A 21,501-nucleotide genomic window follows, 5' to 3' on the forward strand; every position below is an offset into this window, starting at 1 on the left:
TTTACTAGTTATTTCCTGGTATAAATTTGTTAAATACATCAGTGAATGCCTTTTTATAGGACTTGGTTAAATAGGGATATCAATCAAGAATTCCAATGTATCATTTTAATCTCACGTATGAATTATCCCCTAATTTAAATGACTGAGATGCACTTTAACTTAAATCTCAATTTTAAGTCCACAGTGCTTTATGCTGCCTTCTTATTTATCTGTGCAACGCCATTGCAAGAGTGCAGGAGTGAAGACCTGCATGCTTCCAGTACCTTCTCCCCATGCTGTTCTGCTTATAGCTGAGAACAGAGAGAAGGGAGTTTTGTGACACTCCACCTGCTTAATCACTGTCATGGTAATAGCCCCCTGAACATCCCTGAACTTCTTGCTGTCAACTCCTCCCGAAATGTTCCTAACTACTGAGATAACCACTCTCCCACTGTGCAGCATCTCGTTAGGAATTTTTGCATTTCCCCCATGTGCTGGGAAAGGGAGACATAGAATCTTTCTGAGTTTATTGTGCAAGGTGGTGGCCTGTTCTCCTCACTAGGTGGCACAGTCCTTGGCAAGGAAGAATTTCATAATTTCATAATTGTTGCTCTTTACTATCTAAAGATAAGTGTTGATAGGAAATGGACACTTCCCAAGTAACAAGGAAATGAAACCCATTCTGATCTCTTTATGAAGAAAATCAGACATTGGCTAGTCAAAACACTGCGTTTGGTTAGCCTTGAAAGTGTGTCAATAAGGATGTGCCTCATATTTTAATCTGAGGATATTTTAAAAATAATTTTGCTGTATTTATTTAGTTTTGTTTGTTTATTTATTTTGAGAGAGAGAGCGAGCATGACCCATGCTTGCCAGTGGGGGAGGGGCAAAGGGAGAGTGAGAATCTTAAGCAAGCTCCACACCCAGTGCATAACCCAATGCGGGGCTTGATCTCATGAATATGAGATCATGACCTGAATTGAAATCAAGAGTCAGAGGCTTAACTGACTGACCCACACAGGTGCGCCCAAAATAATTTTGCTTTTAAATATATAGACTTCTTAAAGTGTCTGGGCATTTCAACGTGTAACCTTTAATTCATAGTGTGGTTAGTTTAGAAGCAACACAAAAATGTCTTCTAAGGTAAATTGGGTCCGTCTTCCCCCAGTAGCTGATATAGGTAGGCTTCATTTCTATAAGTCCTACCAGGTTATACTTACTTGTTTACTTAAAATGAGTTTAAAAATGAGATTGCATTGTGCTTAACTGTCTAATGTAACTAAGTAATTTTTCATTTAAATGGCCTTTACAGATTGTTTCTATCACATCTTAAAACTTACTAAAATTATGAAAAATTAAAAGTGCACAATGACTTGGAAAGCCTTGTAAATTTCCTTCCTTAAGGCTGGCAAAGCTTGTGATCTAGCCTATTAGTAAATACCACTGGGATAGTTGCTGTGAGACCAAAGCCACTTAAAAGTGACTTGTGCACAGAATGTAGGACAGCCAAGTTCTTCAGAAGCAGCTGCTACTTCAGACAGATAAGTAATTCAAAAGTTCTGTTTCTAAAGGGGAAAAGCAGCCAGGGCAGAAGGGAAGCAGAGAAATGATGTCTGCATGGGCTGTAGCTGCTCATCAAATCTAACCTAAATCTTCTACTTCCTGGTCATGATCCAGTCATGAAATTGGCTGGGTGAGTCACCACCAGCATTTTTTTAATTAAAAGAGAAGAGAGAATGAAAATAAGAACCTATCACAGTGCTTTGTATGTAATAAGGGTTATTCTGTTAAAGGTTGTTTTATTTTTATATGTATACATGTATATGCACTAGGTCACGCAGAAGTGGAAAAATTTTCCCTTCTTCCCTTCTAGATTCTGTGGCTGGTTTAATAATTAAATTGACCTAAAAGAGATTAGTGGAAGAAAAATTTAATTTCATATGGGAACCCCCAAACTATGAGACTGAAGGGCAAGTGGGGGCAGTTAAGACTTATATGATGCTATCCTGACCTAAAGAATGGGGTAGAAGCTTCAAAGGGAGGAGGGCAAAAACTGATAATGGCCTCCTTCATATTCTCGATAACTGAAGACCAAGAGAACGTGCCTCTTTCCCTCAACCTTGGATGAGAAACCTCCAGAAGGTTCTGCTTTTATGCCTTATCTGAATCCAGTGGACTCTGTCTTTGTGAGGACACATTGAAGAACAGGTGTTTTGTATCTTAAACATAGAAATTTTTCAAATTTTTTCAAAGGGAGGAGGGCAATTCACAGGATATAAGAAGAACAGATGTTTCGTAAGTAAAAGTTTGTCCTGCCATGCAGAGAGGTCTTTAAAAAGTTATATCTGGTTATCTTTTTTTCTGGGCCAGGGGTTCTATGTGAATTCTTTTAGGTAGTTAAGGGAAAGGTGGAAGTTTTTCCCGAGTCTGGTGGGTCTTGATTGCCTTCAGCTCAAAATAATCTACATGCCAAAGCAACATAATTTGGGATGGCTATTTTGCTCCCCTTTAGTCACAAGGAAAAGTGTATTTATTACCACGGGTCACTGGCATATAAAGCTTGAAACTCATTACTCTCAAACATTTTCTTTCCTTTCTACACATTTGAATATTCTGTCTGTTGGTCACTTTTCTGCATTTTCCTGGTCACTGGATGCTCAATCAAAATGGTCCTTGTTTCAGTTATGTCTCTTTCTCATTTCATCTCTTTGTTTCCCATTATCAGGTCATATCAGGGTGACTGAGAAGGTGCTCAAGAATTTCTATGTTTAAGATACAAAACAACAGTTCTTCAGTGTGTTCTCACAAGCACAGAGTCCACTGGATTCAGATAAGGCATAAAAGCAGAACCCTCTGGAGGTTTCTCATCCTAGGTTGAGGGAAAGAGGCACATTCTCTTGGTCTTCAGTTATTGAGAATATGAAGGAGGCTTTTTTTTTTTTTCAGTTTGCCTGGCATCATGATTCCAAAATCTTACTTTTTTTTTCTTGACCAGGCAAGGGCTAGTTCCAAAAGAATGTGTTACTTGACCTCTTCCACCTAAGGCAGAAAAGGAATGCCATGACTCATTTTCCTCAGTAGCCAATCACCACTGCAACATGCAAGGAAAAAAATCCACAAAAAGTAACATGACTTAGACAAATATAGTTAACCAACGTTTCACTCCCATGGGAGTGAAGGCAGAGTTCCATGAAGACCTTTAAAATGGGCAAGAACCAAAATGGGAGAAAATAAATAAACAACGACGTTATTGCAAATAAGGTCAGTTCCACAGAAGCCCAAAATTAAATAAACAAATTAAAAAAGAAAACGTGAGCTAGCACCTCCATTTTCTAAGCTTGTGTCACAGAAAAGAACTAAAATGCATGGGCACATTTTTGTTCTTCTGAGTCTACACTGACCATTGCCTTCATTCAGCCCTCACACTAGCACCGCCACGTCTTTACTAAGAGAGCTGCCAACAGACACAGGGCTATGTGAGAAAGCCATCTCAGTGACAGATTTACAGAAAAGGGCATTGTTCCGTGCTGGCCACGATACACAGTAAAAGTGCATTAGCTGTGTAGAAGAAATAAATATCCAAATCCCATTACATTAAATTGATTTGTAGAGAAAACATGCGGGAGTATGAGAAATTGTCATACCTTCCAGGGCAAATATTCTTTCTCCCAGAGCTTCAACAATAGTGACTAGAGCCAATTCGTCAGAGACGTTGAAGAAATGCTTTTCAGTGGGTTCACTTGCAATTGATTTTATTTCTTCCACAAATTTTTCAGTGCTTAAATTTCCTCTGTTATAGCTCCCAAGAATCTAAGACGTGACAAAAATGGCAAGGTTATATTTTAAATTTTATATGTTAATTAAGGATCTCAAGCACTTTGTCCACAAACAAGAGTGTATAGTACCTTAATATAATGTGATTTTTATATACTTCCACATTCTTGGAAGAATAATTTTCAAATATGTGATTTCCTAAAATTAAAGTAAAATACTGTAATTGGTAGAGAAAAATATAAAGGACAATCTTGTATGTTTGTGAAAATTTCTTCTCTTGCCTTACTGTGTCTTTGTTTATGACCAGCTATATCTTTAAAGTCTGACAGTTCAGAAGTAATGTTATAGTTTCTGAATGTCTCTGATATTATTCCAGCCTATGCCACCAATTGCTTTTACCATTTGCTGGTAAAAGCAGTTAGTATGTGAGTTACTTGGTCTTGAATAGGCATTTTTTCCTGATCATCTTACCAAGAGACAGTCCCATGCATACAGTTTTAAAACAGATATTGAACTAAATAGAAATCTTACTTAGCAATTCCTGTTTGAAACCAAATGCTGAAGACAGGGACTTTTTTTTTTCTTTTTAATACAGAAGAGAGAGAGGCAAGAATTATCTGTTACAGTTAACTGTAATTACTGAAATGTCTTAGTAGGTTTTCCCAAATATCTATTTTATTTTTTAAAATAAGTTTTATTGAGATATAATATATATACAGTAAAACTCACCCTTTCTAGATATACAATTCTGAGTTTTGATAAGCCCACACAGTAGGGTTACTACCACTTCCAGGTGTAGAACATTTCGTTCAGTGTTGCCTCTTGCCCCTTGTGGTCAATCCCTTCCTCCCCCTGACGCTTACAGCCGCTGATATATTTTCTGTCCATAAGGCTTTGCCTTTCCAGAATGTCGTATTTAAGTAGTCATATAGCATGTAGCCTTCTGTGTCTGACTTCTTTCACTTTGCATAATGCTTCTGAGAGTCATTCATGTTGGCCCATGAATCAGCATTCAGTTTTTTTAATTGCACCCAAACTGGAAACAACTCAAATGTCCGTGAACAGTAAAGTATAGAACAAATTGTGGTGTATTCATACAATGTATGATAAAAAAAAAAAAATCACTGATGCACAAATATCATGGGCAATCATTATGTTGAGTGAAAAGCTAACACAAAAGAGTACATACGGTATGATTTCATTTACATAAAATAAAATACGTAACTTAAGCGATGGTTATATAAGGCACAGCATGGTTACTATAGAAGTGGGTATTAAACACAAAAGGAAGTATAAGGAGCTTTCTAAGGGTAATGGAAATGTTATATATCTTGATTGAGCTGTCAGTTATGTGAGTGTATGTGATTATCTAAAGTCATCAGATTGTTCACTTTGTACAGAATTTTCAAATTGAAATCTGGTATTTTACTATGTGTTACTTTAATTAAAAAAATAATGAACTATAATGACATGAAACAATATGGATTAATTTTTAAATTAATTAACTTTAAATAATTTTAATTAAAATTAACTAATTTTGAAAGTCAGAATGCAAGCAGGGAAGGGGCAGAGAGAGAAGGAGGGGAAGAATCTGAAGCAGGCTCCAGGCTCTGAGCTGTCAGCAGAGTCCCACTTGGGACCCGAACCCATGAACTGTGAGATCATGACCTCAGCCAAAGTCAGATGATTAACTAACTGAGGCACCCAGGTGCCCCTTTTTTATTTTAGAGAGAAAGAGTGCATAGGAGAGTAGCAGACAGAGAGCGAGAATCTGAGAGAGGGAGAGAGAGAGAGAGAGAGAAAGAGAGAGAGAGAGAGAGAGAGAGAGGAAATCTCAAGCAGGCTCCACGCTGAGCATGGAACCCAACTCATGGCCTGGGATCATGATTTGAGCCAAAATCAAGAGTCAGACACTCAACTGACTGAGCCACCCAGGCACCCCAATATGGATGAATCATAACATTAAATTTTAAAAGTTTCAAAATACTATATGCAGCATGACACCATGTTAAAAAAAGGAACACTTTTAGAATTATTTTTAGATATGTATAGGTACCAAAAGATTAGAAAATACAGTATAGTTTAGGGTCTATGGTTACCAGGTGGAGGACACTCAGGTGGTGAATGTGGTCAGGCCCACGGATGCTTATAGTGCATACTTACAATAAGTATGCAGGTACAATAATAAACATAAAAACCTATAAGGTGGCCCATGCTTCCACAAATGATGAGGTTTCCTGAACAAAGGATCATGATTAATTTAATTCTGTGCTAGTGGAATCTAAAAAAATGATGGTAAGATTCTGAGCTCTGTGCTATTGCTTGATTTTTAAAATATCCTACTCCTTGAGGACCAGAAGACAGTAGAATTCTCTAGCTTCAGTTTACATTTTTAAATCATAAACATAGATTTATCTGGTAACATTAAACTGAGACTCTATGGTGTCTTCAAAGTTCTATTGCAAAAACGACATGCCACAGTCCCCAGGTGCAGTTCAGCATTGTTTACTGGGCAGATCGTGGACACGTGAGTGGGCAGACACAGGTGGAGGCATCAGTTGTGATCTGCACTGGATCTTCTGGCCACAGACCCTGCCCCTCTCCTCTGAACACCCGGCTACTCTAACTCTCCTGTGGCTGCCTGTTCTAGGCGTCTGCGTGTATATTTCAATGTGAGATTCAAAATGGTAGATTTAAAAACTGATATGTTTATTAAGAAGGGTACAGCTCTTTGCTTGTACTTAGAAAAGAGCTAAAACTACTGTTTTTTTTTTCTTTCATAGTTTATTGTCAAGTTGGTTTCCATGTAACACCCAGAGCTCATCCCAACAAGTGCCCTCCTCCATGCCCATCAACCCCCTTCCTCTCTCCCCCACCCCCATCAGCCCTCAGTTTATTCTCAGTATTCAAGAGTCTCTCATGGTTTGTCTCCCTCCCTCTCCTCAACTATTTTCCCCTTTCTCCTCCCCCATGGTCCTCTGTTAAGTTTTTCCTGATCCACTTATAAGTGAAAACATATGGTATCTGTCTTTCTCTGCCTGACTTATTTCGCTCAGCATAACACCCTCAAGGTCCATCCATGTTGCTACACATGGCCAGATTTCACTGTTTCTCATTGCCATGTAGTATTCCATGGTATAGATAAACCACATCTTGATCAATTTGTCAGTTGATGGACATTTAGGCTCTTTCCATGTTTTGGCTATTGTTGAGAGCGCTGCTATGAACATTGGGGTACATGTGCCCCTGTGCATCAGCATTCCTGTATACCTTGGGTAAATTCCTAGCAGTGCTATTGCTGAGTCATAGGGGAGTTCTATTGTTAATTTTTTGAGGAACCTTCACATTGTTTTCCAGAGGGGCTGCACCAGTTTACATTCCCACCAACAGTGTAAGAGGGTGCCTGTTTCTCCACAACCTCACCAGCATCTATAGTCTCCTGATTTTAAAACTACTGTTTTAAGTGTTGCTATTTATGATCTGCAACATACTTGTTTATTAGCATCATAAGATGCATGAAGGTTTAGATTAGTAAATGAATCATTCAAATGTTAATGGTAGGAACAGGGTTGTGTGCCAGCTAGTCAGGCAGGCAATGTGGCAGTTCTAGAAATTTCCTTCCTAGTGAGAGTCACTGAGGGATTCATTCTTGATTCCTTCCTCCTGCTTGAGTCACACCCTCGCTCCTTTCCCACAGCATCCTCGGGGAGGGTTCTGATGAGTTCTGTGCATCTGCACATGCAGGTCTTCATCCAGTTCCTTGTTCCTTCCTTAGGCTCCCTGTTCATCTGTAAAGTGTGTGGGTGAGGCATAATGCCCTCATGTCTGTGAAGAACTTGGTGCTGCTTTGAAGATGAGCACAATTTAGGAATCCTAGAGTTGGCTCTAAGGAAATCAGCACACTAGTTAGTTTGCTTTTTGATTTTTGAACGTAACTTTTTACTACTTGTCCAGATTTAGGCAGGAAGGGCACTAAGAGGAACTTGCAAAATTGTATCCAAACACAAAAGTTTGGTTCCTGTCTACCTGGCTGAAAAGCAAATGCAAGCAACAGAAACCATTTACATTTGGACAGAGACCCCTGGTGCTTTTCCCCACTTCAGCTATTTGATGGGGGAAGAGAATTAGTGGAAATGAAGGTCAAGAACCATCCAGATAGGGAGAGAAACCCAAGGGCCACTTGCTCTTATTATATTGAAGAAATTCTCTCTCATATTTAAACACAATTAAGATGCCTTTTTTACAGTTGAGTATTTCCCCACATCTAGATGGACATGCCCCAGAGAAAGTATGGAAAAGGCAGAGAGAGAGTCTCCAGCCTCCAGAGTCTCCATCAAATGTGTGTGTGGATTTCAGGATCACTGGAGTTTGGCTCAACACCACACTCTACACCTGGTATTCCTCTCTGGACACACTGTTGGGCTTCTTCTTTGTCAGCAGTTTTGCTACACATGTGTTTCTTTTAGATTCATACAGATCCTGTATCACATGAAGAGCCCTGAGTCCCCAGTGTTTTACCGAATTTATCCTATAAGTCATGTGACATCCTTGGCAGAAAAGTCACCATCTTTCCTCTTTAACTCCTATTGAGCATATTCTAGATTCACTTTTGCACTGACATGTTAACTCCCATTTCACTTATAAAGTGATACAGTTGAAAATACATATAGAAATTATAAAGATGTTTGGACCATGCATGGTTGAGGTTCATAGTTGTGTTGTAAATGTCAGACATTTAGCGAACTAAATGTGCTCTATGTGACAGACAGAGACAAATGGATAAAGTTCAGTGAAGAAAATGCCTAAATGCCATACTTAAAGAATAAAAGTAAAACATTCAGATGCAATATGAGAGTACATATTTAGAAGAAAATATAAGAGAAAAAGATTCCCAGGAATTATTGTGACTTACATCCCAGTTTGAACTATTTGTATTACAGAATAAAAATGAAAATAGAAATGTGTTTTGATCCTTCACCCAAGGATCTGGTAGCTTGTAGAAACATTATTTTCTATGAATGAGAAGAAATACAAAATAACACTTATAAATTACTTCTGTTTCACTTTATACAAATATGTCAAGCCCAGGCATTTGGTATTCTGCTAATATTTACCTGAAGTAGACATCCAGAATTGAACCTCCCTTGAGGCAGATGTGTCAAAATGTAAAGTGTAGAATTCTTTTACATGTACTGTAGTGCCTTTTGTATGCAAATGAATGGAATGCTAAGATACTTTCTAACTTCTCTGATTTTCATTTGAATGCTGTAGATAATACACATTTCACAGCCATTATAATTCCAGTCATTATCATTTAAGATTAGAATATGAATGTAAAGCAGGTTCCAGCTAGCAGTGTTTAATATCTCCAAGTGACAGAATACAGACCATGGAACAGAGTACTCACACCAGCTCAGGACCCTCACCAAATCTAAGAGTTTAATGGGACACGTTTGCAGTTTTATCATAGAGTGCTTAAATTTCTTTTTAAAAGTTTTAATGTTTAATTAATTAATTAATTAATTCTGAGATAGAGAGACAGAGTGCAAGCGGGGAAGGGCCAGAGAGAGAGGGAGACACAGCATCCGAAGCAGGCTCCAGGCTCTGAGCTGTCAGTGCAGAGCCCAATGTGGGACTCAAACTCATTTACTGTGAGATCATGACCTAAACCTAAGTCGGCCGCTTAACTGACTGAGCCACCCAGGAGGCCCCTAGAGTGCTTAAATTTTCAATAGTCAATTATTTTTGGGTCATTGTTTCCCCTAAAACACATCTGTAGTGTTCAAGATCAAATGGTGGGTAAAAAAAAAAAAAATGGAGTAGGAGAAACAGTCCATGTGATTAACAAGGGCAGACCCTCAACTATAACTGATCATGTGAAGCATGAATGCAGCTGCAGAAATGCCCAAAACCTTTCTGTGTGAATGTATAAGAAGGGGAAGTAAAATAATTGTCTTACTTTCTAGCTTAGCACAAACTAAAAAATAACAAGGTTCACTGGGGACAGGAAATATGAATTAGAAAAATAATTCTTGAAGTGAAATTTTCCAATACAATATTTATAACATTTTGAAGAGCAATTTGATAATAATTCATTGATTAAAATAGGAAAGGAACTCATGATTTTATGATTCTCCAGGAAGATTAATGCAATTATGGGTAATAACTTATTCTCACCTACTGTAAATAAAAGAGATGTTGTTGAAAAACAATTCAGGCTAAGCAGTTAGAGCTCTGAAATGTTGGCTTCCTGTCTTATTTAGAAAAACCAACTTATATTAAGAAGACTCCTTAAAGGGCACATGCTATGGAAGTGAGAGTGAACGATTAGAAAGGAAGGCTGGACACAGTTGTTAGTTAAGGTTCAGAAGCTGAGAACAGGGTTGACAGTCTATGGGAGCCTATCTCTGAAGGCTTCTGTGCAAGAGGGCAGCACAACTTATCTATAAGATTCCTTCTAGCTCTAAAGCACTATAATTTTATTACTTCATGGTTGTAAACTGTAAGAAAAGTAATATTGATTGGTTGCCTAGCCTGCCATTGTGCTAGATATTTTCACAGTCATTATCTCACTGATTCTTTATCTGAGAGAAAGAGAAACAATATTGCTCTATTTTACAGATAAAGAAGCTGGAGCTCAGAGTATTAAGTGACTTATTTGCTGTCACAAAGGCAGAATTTGAACAAAGGTCTTTCCGGCTCCAAAATATATGCTCCTCTACCCTTCCCCCTACCCACCCTTCTTAGACTCCCTTCTGGAAAATGTCCATGGTCTTAGTATCTCTGGGTCTTTTTGCTCTAGTACAAAAAGCAGGGGGTGGAGAGGACCGTGGTGCTCTTTGGAAGTCAGCGGAAGTGAGTGAAAACAGGTTAGGACAGTCCTGTAGCACTTTCCAGAGATCCAAGGCAGAAGAAAGGGAGATTGGGGTGTGGGGAAGAACAGCCCAGGACAGTGGTACATATGGTCAGTCAAGGGGGCTGTGGAGGCCTGGCCATGTGACCTTCCAGCCATGGGGCCTGCTGTCCCTGGGTTTCCTCATCATAAAATGGGGGAAATAAAGGTTGCCCTCCTCTTTGGGGTGTCATGAAGGACACAGAAAAAAACATTGTAGGTTATAGCGTGTGATAATTTAAATTAGTTTCCATGTTTCAAAGGTAGAATTTTTATTTCTCTTTTTCTGAATGTCCCTTTCCATGGGGTGGCACCATGAAAACTGAGTTATCTCAGTTCATGGAACTATTAGAAGTTGATTTAGAAAAGAAAAAATGACTAATAAGAGCTATAAAGCACTCTGACAGTCTCTCTCTCTCTCTTTTGTATTTGAAAGGCAATTGTTATTAATAATGGATTGCTTTTGTATTGGTACAGATTTGCTCACAAAGAGCTAAAGTACTTTATATGTAGTATCTTCTATATCATCAATAGCAGGCTAGGCTTTTCCTTGGAACTAAAGGAAATTTCTGTGATCATTCTTCCCTTCTTGTGCAGCATAAATGCAATTATAGGAAAACATTTTATAGCTGCTGGCTTCACTTTGGCTGCACAGTGGGGGACTATGAAGTAGGGATGAAATGGCTCTGCACAGAGTGCATAAGTAATAGGTCAGTCTCCTGATTCCTCCTCATTCCACCAGTAATGCCAAGAAAGTGGCTGGTGCAGAGGAATACCTGTAACTACAAAACCACGTAAGAAAGTCTTGCTGGGGAGTCTGGGTGGCTCAGTGGGTTACACGTCCAGCTTTGGCTCAGGTCACGATCTCATGGTCTGTGAGTTTGAGCCCCGAGTTGGGCTCCGTGCTGACAGCTCAGAGCCTAGAGCTGCTTCGGATTCTGTGTCTCCCTCCCTCTCTGCTCCTCCCCTGCTCATGCTCTGTCTCTCTCTGTCTCTCAAAAATAAATAAATGTGGGGGGAAAAAAAGAAAGTCCTGCTACTGCAGGGACTCTTCTTCTAAGTCCTGGTGTAGACTGTCCAGAGTAGACAAAAAATTAGGTGACCTTTTGCTTCTTTCCTGTAACTCAGGAAATGTGTAGGTGTTGAAATGTCACTGTTCACTTTTAGCAGATTATTATGAGTTAAGTACTGATTTTCCACCTTCCCAAATTGTGGGAATAATTGTTAATTAGCAGGCACTGTATTTCTTACCTAGCACATCTCCAGTTCCCTCCTTCCCTTCCTTTTTCCTTCCATCTCCTCCTTCCCTTCCTCTATTCTGTTCTTCCTCTGTTCCTCCCTCCCTGCCCCAGGCAGTTCCCCTTTCTATCCTCTTCTTCTTTTCTTCTCTTCTTTTTCCTTCCCTATTTCTGTCCCTTTCTTTCTCTCATCCTCCCTTCCTGGGGCCATAAAGGGAGCAAGACCCAATCCTGCCTCTACGGAGTTTACTTTCAAATGGAGAGCTTTTCCCTTCTCAACCTTGTCTCTGTCACTTTCATAAAATAACCATGATACATACACATCTCTCGTCTTCACACCAGAGTTTGAAAGCCATTTCTAGCCACGTACTTACAGCTATGGAAAACCGCTGAATATTTTCATCCTCACAGTCTTGGATGACCTTATTCAGTCGATGGTTGTCATGGGACTCCCCATCAGTTACAATTACCATAACTTTTTTAACTCCCCTTCTGGCACCCCGGGCTTCAGTGAAAGCCTCCTTCCTGAAGTAATCAAAGAGAAGAGAGAAGCAAATAAAACACCACCCCGGGTTAGGCAAAGTGATAAACAAAAGAAAAACACACAACTGTAGTTACACTAGTGCTGTCCCTCCAAGATCAACACTCATGCCCATTGTTCAAGCTGGGAGACATGATGATCACTATTTGTAATAGTTTTAGATTTATCCCAGCTGACGGAGAGGTCACCATTTTGCTGATCATCACATATCCCATACACAAAGGGCAGCAGTATTTCATTCTTTGGCAACTTGTCAGGGAAGGTGTGACTGGAGCACACATCAGATCTAGAGAAGGTCAGATCTTAAATACTCTCTCAGCCACTCCTTTCTCTACAAACACTCTTCTTTTCTTCTGCTTTTGGCAGAAGCTTTTGCTTTGTCCTCACTTCCCCCATATCTACCCTGACATTTAAAGAACAGTATGGAAATCCTCTGAGCTGAGGAGGGGAGCTGGGAGAAAATCGAATATTTGTGTGGCTATGAGTGCTTGAGAGTGCTTTTGGGTATGGGGGAAAAATCAGCCATGGTAATAAAAGACTGCAGACAGCTGTGGTCTCACTCAGTGTCAGAGCAGGGCTATGGAAGCAAAAGGGGCTGGAGTAGCTGTCAAAGATTTGGCCTGAACTAGGTTTTAGGACACAGAGGATGGGGTGGGAGAAGGTGGCATGGAGAGAAAGGGAAAATGACATGACCTAACTGCAAAGAAAGGAATTTTTTATTTAACTTAAAAAGTGTGTGCTTCTCCATACACACACACACACACACACACACACACACACACACTTTCCTTGTATTGTTTTTTTTCACTCAACTCACTTCCTTCTCTGGAGTCAAGTAAGTTTATTTAGGAATGAAACAATGAAAGGGTTTTACATAATATTTTTTGGATTTTGGTATAAAATACAGCAATCATTGTACTGAATGCTCCTTTTAAATATTTTACTTTGGTCATAAAGACAAACACCTGGAGTTTGGGATATGCCAAAAACATATTTCTCTTACACCAACCTTCCAAATGGTTTGCACAATACATATTAGTTGTACTGTAGGAACATAGTAAATTTACAATAGGAGGAATATTGTGAGCAGGAGAGAAGATCCCAGTGATTTGGGCAAAGGAATTTTATCTGTGACTATTTTCCTTTAAAAAGACTGAACGCAAATATGACAAGATGTTAACAACTGTTGATTTGTTTGGTGAGTACACAGGATTTTGTCGTATGATTTTTTTTTTACATTTTTGATTTTCTTAAAATTTTAAAAATAAAGGAGGTTTTTAAAAACAATTAATCACTAAGGGACTGCACATATCTGCCCTCTAAACTACAGAGGTAGATTTTCTGACTTCTTTGTATGTACAAAGGTGAAAACAGATGTTAAAGGCTAGTATTTAAATGAAGTTCAGATATGGATAGCATATAGGATTCAATTCTTTTTGTGGTCCTAATTCTTTAGAAGATCACCAAAACTTCCTAATTCTCACAAAGATATAGACCATTAGTAAATGAACTTCGGCTAATGGAGATAGTTAAAAAACATTTCTTAAAGAAAATCTGGTAGATCTAAACAAGGCTTGGTTTTATACACATAAGAGTAGCCATTGACAGAACTCTTTTTTTTTTTTAATGTTTTATTTATTTCTAAGAGAGAGAGAGAGAGACAGCGTGAGCAGGGGAGGGTCAGAGAGAGAGGGAGTCACAGACAGAAACAGGCTCCAGGCTCTGAGCTGGCAGTCAGCACAGAGCCCGACGCGGGGCTCGAACCCACGAACCGCGAGATCATGACCTAAGCGAAAGTCAGACGCTTAACCGACTAAGCCACCCAGGTGCCCCGCCATTGGCAGAACTCTTGAGTGGCTCTTTCTGTTTCAAATATCTTTAGCAAATTGCCCATGACCCCCAAATACTACCATCCAATGAAAATAGAAGTAAAGGATTCTAAAAAATAAAAAAACATTGCCTGCAGTTGGCCCTGCCTGAAAGGAATAAAGAGCAATTAAAAATAGCTTCAATGTGAAAAAACTAACGTAAAAGAAGGATACTTAGTAATACCACTGTGGAGTTTTATTTATATACAAAACTCAATAAACTGTGTGTCCTACAGCTAGACCCTTTGTGCATATGTAGGCAAAAACCATATAGGGTTATGGTATTTATGCAGGAGCAAAGCAGCTAGAGTATTTCTTCAGTTAGTTTTCAAAGATGAATATTCATTCTTAAGTGGTTGCCTTTGGAAAATACACAGCTCCCTACAGGCTCAGAGCTTTCAAAGAACACTTTGATTTACTCTGAATGTGCAGTCACATTTAGTCAATTACTTAAGGAGGTGCACTCAGTACACCTCAACATGTGCACTCTCTGTGCATGCAAATTGGTGATCTGAAAGGCAGGTAAATGTAAAATTACCCCATCTGTTTGTGGTTATTTTCTCTCGAGCCCCATATAACTAGAACCACATGCTTTTCTAACGCTTAAGAGTCTAATGCTGCACAAGAAATCTCAGTTCTTCAGAATATCCATATTAACTATTTTAACCCCCTTGAAATACTGATGTCAGTAGGCAGGTGCGGTGAGAGCATGGATAATTAGTTCTTTAAAATCAGATGAGAGTCCAGAAGGTGAAGACACTTAACAGAAGGATCCTTAGTATTAGTCAAACTACTTATTAGTATTTCCTGTGATTTTGGTATTGCTTGGTTTTTGTTCAGAACCTTATTATCTTTAAAGGCAACTCACAAATAAAACAGCAAAAGATGAGAGTAGAGTACAATTGGGCAATATATAGAAAATAAAATATTCTACATTGTGATCAAAGGACAGTTCTGTAGCTTCTCATAGAATGAAGTTCAACCACAGAGTGGATTATGTGCTCTCCATGGAGGTGTAGGATGAAGGAAGGGATGTAAATCAGAGAGAATTTGGAGAAAGGAAGAAAGTGCATAAATGATGAAGCTCTTTCCACTTCTTTCAATCTTTGCACTGAAAATAATTCAAAGACAGCAATATTGAAATTGGCCTCTTAAAAACTACTTGAGAGCTTTAATAACCCTATATTAGGTACTGTAAAATTATGGATATACTAAGATACAAATATATATTGAGTCGAAGTGGATGAATATTAATCCTTTTTTAAAAAATCAGATTCCTAGAAGCATAGACAAAGAACAAAGGGAAAAGACATTCACTAATATTTTGTCTTAGTACCAAAAATCATGATGCAGTAGACTAAAGTAGTTTTTGTGATTGATTTTTCATCACTTAAGCCTTTGGAATGAGAAGACAGATAAGAAGGGCAGGGAGACTATGTTGTAGAAAAACTTGATCCTATAACTATTAGCTAAGTGATAGAATCCAGTTTTTAAAAAGATGGCTTTAAGGGGCGCCTGGGTGGCTCAGTAGGATAGCGGTCCAACTTCAGATCAGGTCATGACCTCACCGTTCATGGGTTCGAGCCTCGCATTGGGTTCTGTGGTGACAGCTCAGAGCCTGAAGCCTGCTTTGGATTCTGTGTCTCCCTCTCTCTCTGCCCCTCCCCTGCCTGTGTTCTGACTCTCCCTCTCTCTTTCAAAAATAAACATTAAATTAAAAGAAAATATTGCCGAGATAAATGCTCAATCAATACTCTAAAGGGCTTGATTGTGAACAGTTAGTCATGGATAGTTTTTTATTTTGGTTTATTTTTTAAGCCACATACCTGGCTGTGTCTATCCCAAGGGCTGTCATGGTCTGTCGACCACCTCTCTGGATTATTTTATTTGCTGCATCAAGTACCTCATCCGTTGATGAGTACTTATTGAGGTTGAACTCATGGGTTACATTTTCTCCATACTGTACAATTCCAACCTGAAATACCAAGCCATTAGGAGTTAACCAGCTAGCAATATTCAATTTCATTTTTCTTTAGTTTAAACGTCTAGATCAGATGTCATACATTTTTGTCTTTCAGACAGTTTAAAAATTCAGCAGTACACAAATCTTTCTATTTTGACAGAAATAACCATTGCCACTTGTAGATATTCATAGCCCAAGGAACAAGAATGAAAGTGCTGTTGTTAAACTTCTTAAACAATTTGTTTATGTCTTCAACAGTTTCTACTGAATGACTCTGCAAGCCTTGTGGAGTAGAAGGTGCAACATACTGACATGCCTTCTGACTTCATTGAGCTTCTAAATGAGAGAGAGAGAGAGAGAGAAGGAGAGAGAGATTCAACACATGATCATTCCAATGCCTGTTCAATTGCAAACTATGGAGACAAGGCTGAAATGGAAAAGCTGTTAAGCAAGTAAACCTAGGGCCCTACTTCAAAATGGGGGTTAGGGAAGGCCTCTTTAAAGTGATATTCAAGTTGAGACCGAAAGGTGCAAGGAGGGTGGAGACTTTTTAATTTCCCACCCCAAAATCAGAGATTCAGAAAATTCTATACCCAAATGACTGTCTTTTTAATGTAGAAATTCTGGGCACTTCATTTCTTGGGTCCTGGGGAAACAATTTGAGACAAGGCTGCCTTCTTCCAAGGCAATTGCCTCATTCGCCCATTGGTAAAGTTGCCTCTAGTACTTTCTTCCCACCCATCCTATTTCCAATTCTGATCTCACTTCCAAGTGGCATGAAGGTTCAGAATCTACCTTCCAGCCTCCCTGAGGATATCACAGTCGTCAGAAATCTTTAGGTTTAATTATATGTCTGATTCATAGTTACCTTTCCACAGCTGGGTCTTCTTTGAAACCAGAAGCATACTCGGCATTTTCAGAAAGCAAGAACAAAACCTTCCACTTTTAAAATAATCTTTATCATCTTTGAGCCACCTTTTAGGGTACATGAGACATCTTGAAGCAATTATGCCACCATGCTTAAATAAGAATAGTACCCTATATTTTTAATGCCTTTTAAAAAGTTTTCCCCTAATTTATTCAGATTATAATAACATTAATTAGTATCACATTTTATAAATGAGAAATTCTTAGTTTAAAATATTCCTCACAATGAAAGGGCAGAAAAGAGTCTAGTCTAAGATGGAAATCCCTTATCCCAGGGATTTTGCAATGGAAAAATCACCCTACTTCGTCTCTACAAAAATATGCCTCCCTGAACTCCCTGCATTCTATGTCACCTCATCCTGCTAGATTCTGCTAAATGCTGCTGCCATTGATGAATTGCTACTTGAGTTCAATGAGCTAGCTAGCTGAGATACATTGGAGAATATAATACAGGAAGCAAACAAACAAACATTATATTTTAAAAGTAGAAATAGAACACATTAATCATTCCTTAGAGTTGCTTAGTTGGGTATAGGGTAAGTAAGAAAAAAACAGAGAGCATGTACAAGTGTAAGATAAGGTATATAATAAACTGAGTGAACATGCAATCCTCTCAATCCATGTCCAGGATAGCCCTGCTCTTCTATGAATATATCTTTCACTGAATATCTGCCACCATCGGTTGCAAGACCACATGCTATTATAATTGGAATAAAGATGATCAGAAATCCCTTTGGAAATAAAGCATGCTACAACTAACTACTTATGCAAAATAATAATAATAATAATAATAATAATAATAATAATAAAATGGATGAGGATACACACATAACTCCAATTCAGGTTATTTCCTTGAATCATAATTAAGTGTTATGGATAGTTATCTATTACTCTCTACATAGATGTAAAATTATTCTCCCAACGACCCTCACAGATCTTAATTAATAATCTAGGGAGACTGAATAATTATTAAGGGAAACCATGAAGGTTCAGCATTGTCTTTGTATATATAAATGTTTAGTGTAAATAAAAGTAAAATGATTTTGCAACTTAGATAAACATTATGCCTATTTTTTTGGTACCAAGGTGAATGAATGCTGCTGTGGAAGTTAATTGCTTATCCATTCAGGACATTTTACAGAGTTTCTTTGTTTTTATTTCTCTTTGTTTTTGTTTGGTCAAGCAGAAGGCTAAAGAACTTAGAAAATTGTCATTCCTGTCATTATTTTTATTCATTTTACTACTTGAGTGAATCTATTGAACACCCTACTCTCCCATTTGGATAAAATATTGAACAACCTAGTCTTATTTCTTTGATTTCCTCATCTTCAGGAATCTTTTCCTCTAGATCACTTATGTCATCCACTCTCAAGGTCTTACCCTTGACCTTGTCAACTGGAAAAACCGCAGCACCTCCATCTCAATTTCAAGTGTTCTACTGTTAACTTGAGATCACTTATGTCTGTCATCAATTCTTCACCACATCAAGACTTCCAATTAATTCAGAGATCCTATGGTTGGGTTTTTTTTGTTTGTTTGGTTTTTTGTTTTTGTTCCTAGCCTAGATTCCATGGTCCATCACCACAATCATTTACTTGCAAACTTTAACTCCTTTAACCTTTTTCCCCCCCATTAATTCACTTGGCTAACTTCCAACTCTGGTTAAGTCCAAATATCTCCTTTACTTTCTGTGCTTCTGTGACTCCAAATGTTTCTAGACAAAATATCACACAAATTGTAGACTGGTCTCACTTTAAAGTTACGGCCATGAATCTCAAATGCGGTTGCACATAACACTGCTCAACGGTCCTACTCCTTTGTACTAATGAGAGCACTTTGCTCCCATTTATTGAGTGCAATCAAATTATAGTCATAAGCTATTAACTCTTCAGGAAAAAGAGAGTATCACATTGATACATGGGGAGGAGTTCACATGAGAAGAGGAAAAATTTATGCCAATTAAATAAGGCTGCTTTGTGCCATTATATTTGACATTTCAACATACTTTACATATCTTATAAAACCTACGATGCACTATTGGATTATCTGGACACCAGGAATAGCAGAAAAATTTTAGCCTCTTGGTAAGTCAGAAATCAGTGCTTTATATCTCCTCCCTCCCTTCCTCTTTCTTTCTTTCTCTCTCTCTCTCTCTGTCTGCCTACACATATCTCACTTCTATAAGTTTACTCTTTAGAGAACTTGTAACTGTCAGTTGCCTCCTTCTTTCTTTATACTTTGCTTCTAACAACTCCATATGAGTCTCTTCAGAGGACTATCTGTCCTTGGACTGCTCGATCTGCTTTGTCCTAAAGGTTCAAAGAGCCAAGAATGCCTGGAAAGTTTTTTCTTTCTCTCCCCTTGCCCAGCTCCACAGGCAACGCCTGAGTGCAGACAGAGAAAGACTAGCCTCCTCAATCAGATCAGCTGAAGGCCTTGATTTCACCTGAAATCACACCCTTGGTTGTCCTCAGATGCTACTCTGTTTTGCTCCCCCAAATCTCTTACTATTTTCTTTGAAAAGCACTCCCTTAGTAAATCACTGTCACTTGGCTCATTTTCTCAGGGTTTGCTTCTGGGAAACCAGATTTAAGGCAGCTATTATCTGAGTTTCTACATTTCTTCATTGACCCAGGCCAGACTTCACTGCCTTGAACCTGGACTGTGGCAATAGTTGATCTCTTCACTGTTGGGTCTTCCTTGTATTTCCATTCTCCTCAGCTCTCCCATGTCTACATATTTATGGAAGGTTAACTGTCTTGAAATTCTGCTTACATAACTTCCTTGTTCAAAAATCTTGAATAACTCCTCATTGCCTACATCAGTGACTTTGAAATACACTCTAAATGGAATTTTTATTCTATTTAAAATAGAAAACAGATAAAACTTGAAGGCGCTCCTTAGAGATACAAGACTTGCTGGGTAAACCTCAATGTTCTTCCCCTGGCCTGCAGTCACTCAGCAGATTTTTTAGTTCTTCCACATCGTCAGGAGTCCCCTGGATGAACTCTGTCCCTACCAAATGTCTTTCCTCATCCCTCCAAAAAAGCTAAGTTCTACCCATTCTAGAATATCCAATACAAGTTTTACTTTCTCTGCAAAACTTTTCCCACCTAGTTGTCAGTCTAGCTTACTGATCTTCCCCTTCTCTGAACCATGAAGCAAACTTGCCTGTTTTATTCCTGGAAGTACTGCATTCTTCTCAACTTCTTTATATGCATGCTTTATCTCCCAACAACTCCCTTGTTCCAGAGGGGCAAGCAGGACTGAGGAGCATGGACTATGTCATAGCTTTCGGTACTCTCTTATCCCATGCCACTGTTATGCTTCGCTTATGACTGACCCTCATACATTCTTACTAGATGACTGTAACATTTCACATAAGCAAGTAGAAGACTGAGATAGCAGGGAAATAATGATAAGCAGAAAAAGAGAGGCACAAAGATGTGTGGGAAATGAGAAGACTGGGGGAGGTGGAATCTCAAATCTCAGGGAAATGACGCTCAGTGTAGGTCCCTGGCTGATACTTGGCTACATATTTCTTTAGGAATCAGACAGAATAAGGCCTGTTGTGTCTTCGCCAGAAAAGGGTGGGATTTATTGATTTTCATCACAGGAAAATGGTGAAATCATGAAACAAACACATGTAATGCTTTGCTGAGTATTGATGGGACCCAGTTAATAAAAACAGTTTCAGTCCCGGCAAAGGGTATACTTTAAGATTCATACTTGATGCCATGTATATATGTACATGCAACAGAATCAAATAAGGATGATAATGAAATAATGATAACAAGTGAGCCACGTGATGCATACACATTTTGAAGGAGGCAGGAGGAGAGAAGCACAAGCATATTTACTGTCTCACAGTGAAAGGCCTCCTGGAGGGAAGAAGGTGCGGTCCTGAATGAGGTATCCACGTAAAGAACAGACAGTGGGTTTACAAATGTAGAATGGAGAAAGCAAAGGAGTCTTCAGTGGAGAGTATGTCAAAAATGATAACGAACTGAAATCATTCTAGGAACTGAGAAAAAGAAAAATGGCCAATAACAATCATATTTGACTTGAAGCAGCCCATTGTGTTGGAATGATGCAAAAACCAGAGCGTAGAAGAGAGGTAGAGCACTGTTGAGGAGTCATGGAGACGGACAGACTCCAGGCATGTTTGCTGAATGGAGGTAAGTAAGCAGGGACGGCAGTTAAAAGAGGCAACCAGTTAAATGTGGCCTTTCTTGAAGAGAACATGGAAAACGGGTAGCTTAGGGCATCAGTAAAAGAGCACAGGAAGATAGTAACAAAGCATTCTTTTTTTTTTTTTT

General features: G+C 38.7%; 1 protein-coding gene across 1 annotated transcript in view; it reads right to left on the reverse strand.

Moving 5' to 3' along the window:
* ITGA1 (integrin subunit alpha 1) overlaps positions 1 to 21,501 on the reverse strand; it is a 161,037-nt gene that overhangs the window by 59,717 nt on the left and 79,819 nt on the right. The window contains exons 7-9 of the mRNA XM_039256206.1: positions 16,119 to 16,267; positions 12,258 to 12,408; positions 3,624 to 3,789 (exon numbers count right to left, since the gene is read on the reverse strand). Coding sequence (XP_039112137.1) covers positions 3,624 to 3,789; positions 12,258 to 12,408; positions 16,119 to 16,267 — 466 coding nt within the window. The remainder of the gene's footprint in view (positions 1 to 3,623; positions 3,790 to 12,257; positions 12,409 to 16,118; positions 16,268 to 21,501) is intronic.

The sequence above is a fragment of the Hyaena hyaena genome, unplaced genomic scaffold, assembly GCF_003009895.1.
Source record: "Hyaena hyaena isolate Hyena2069 unplaced genomic scaffold, ASM300989v1 scaffold_564, whole genome shotgun sequence".
Taxonomy (NCBI): Eukaryota; Metazoa; Chordata; class Mammalia; order Carnivora; family Hyaenidae; genus Hyaena; species Hyaena hyaena.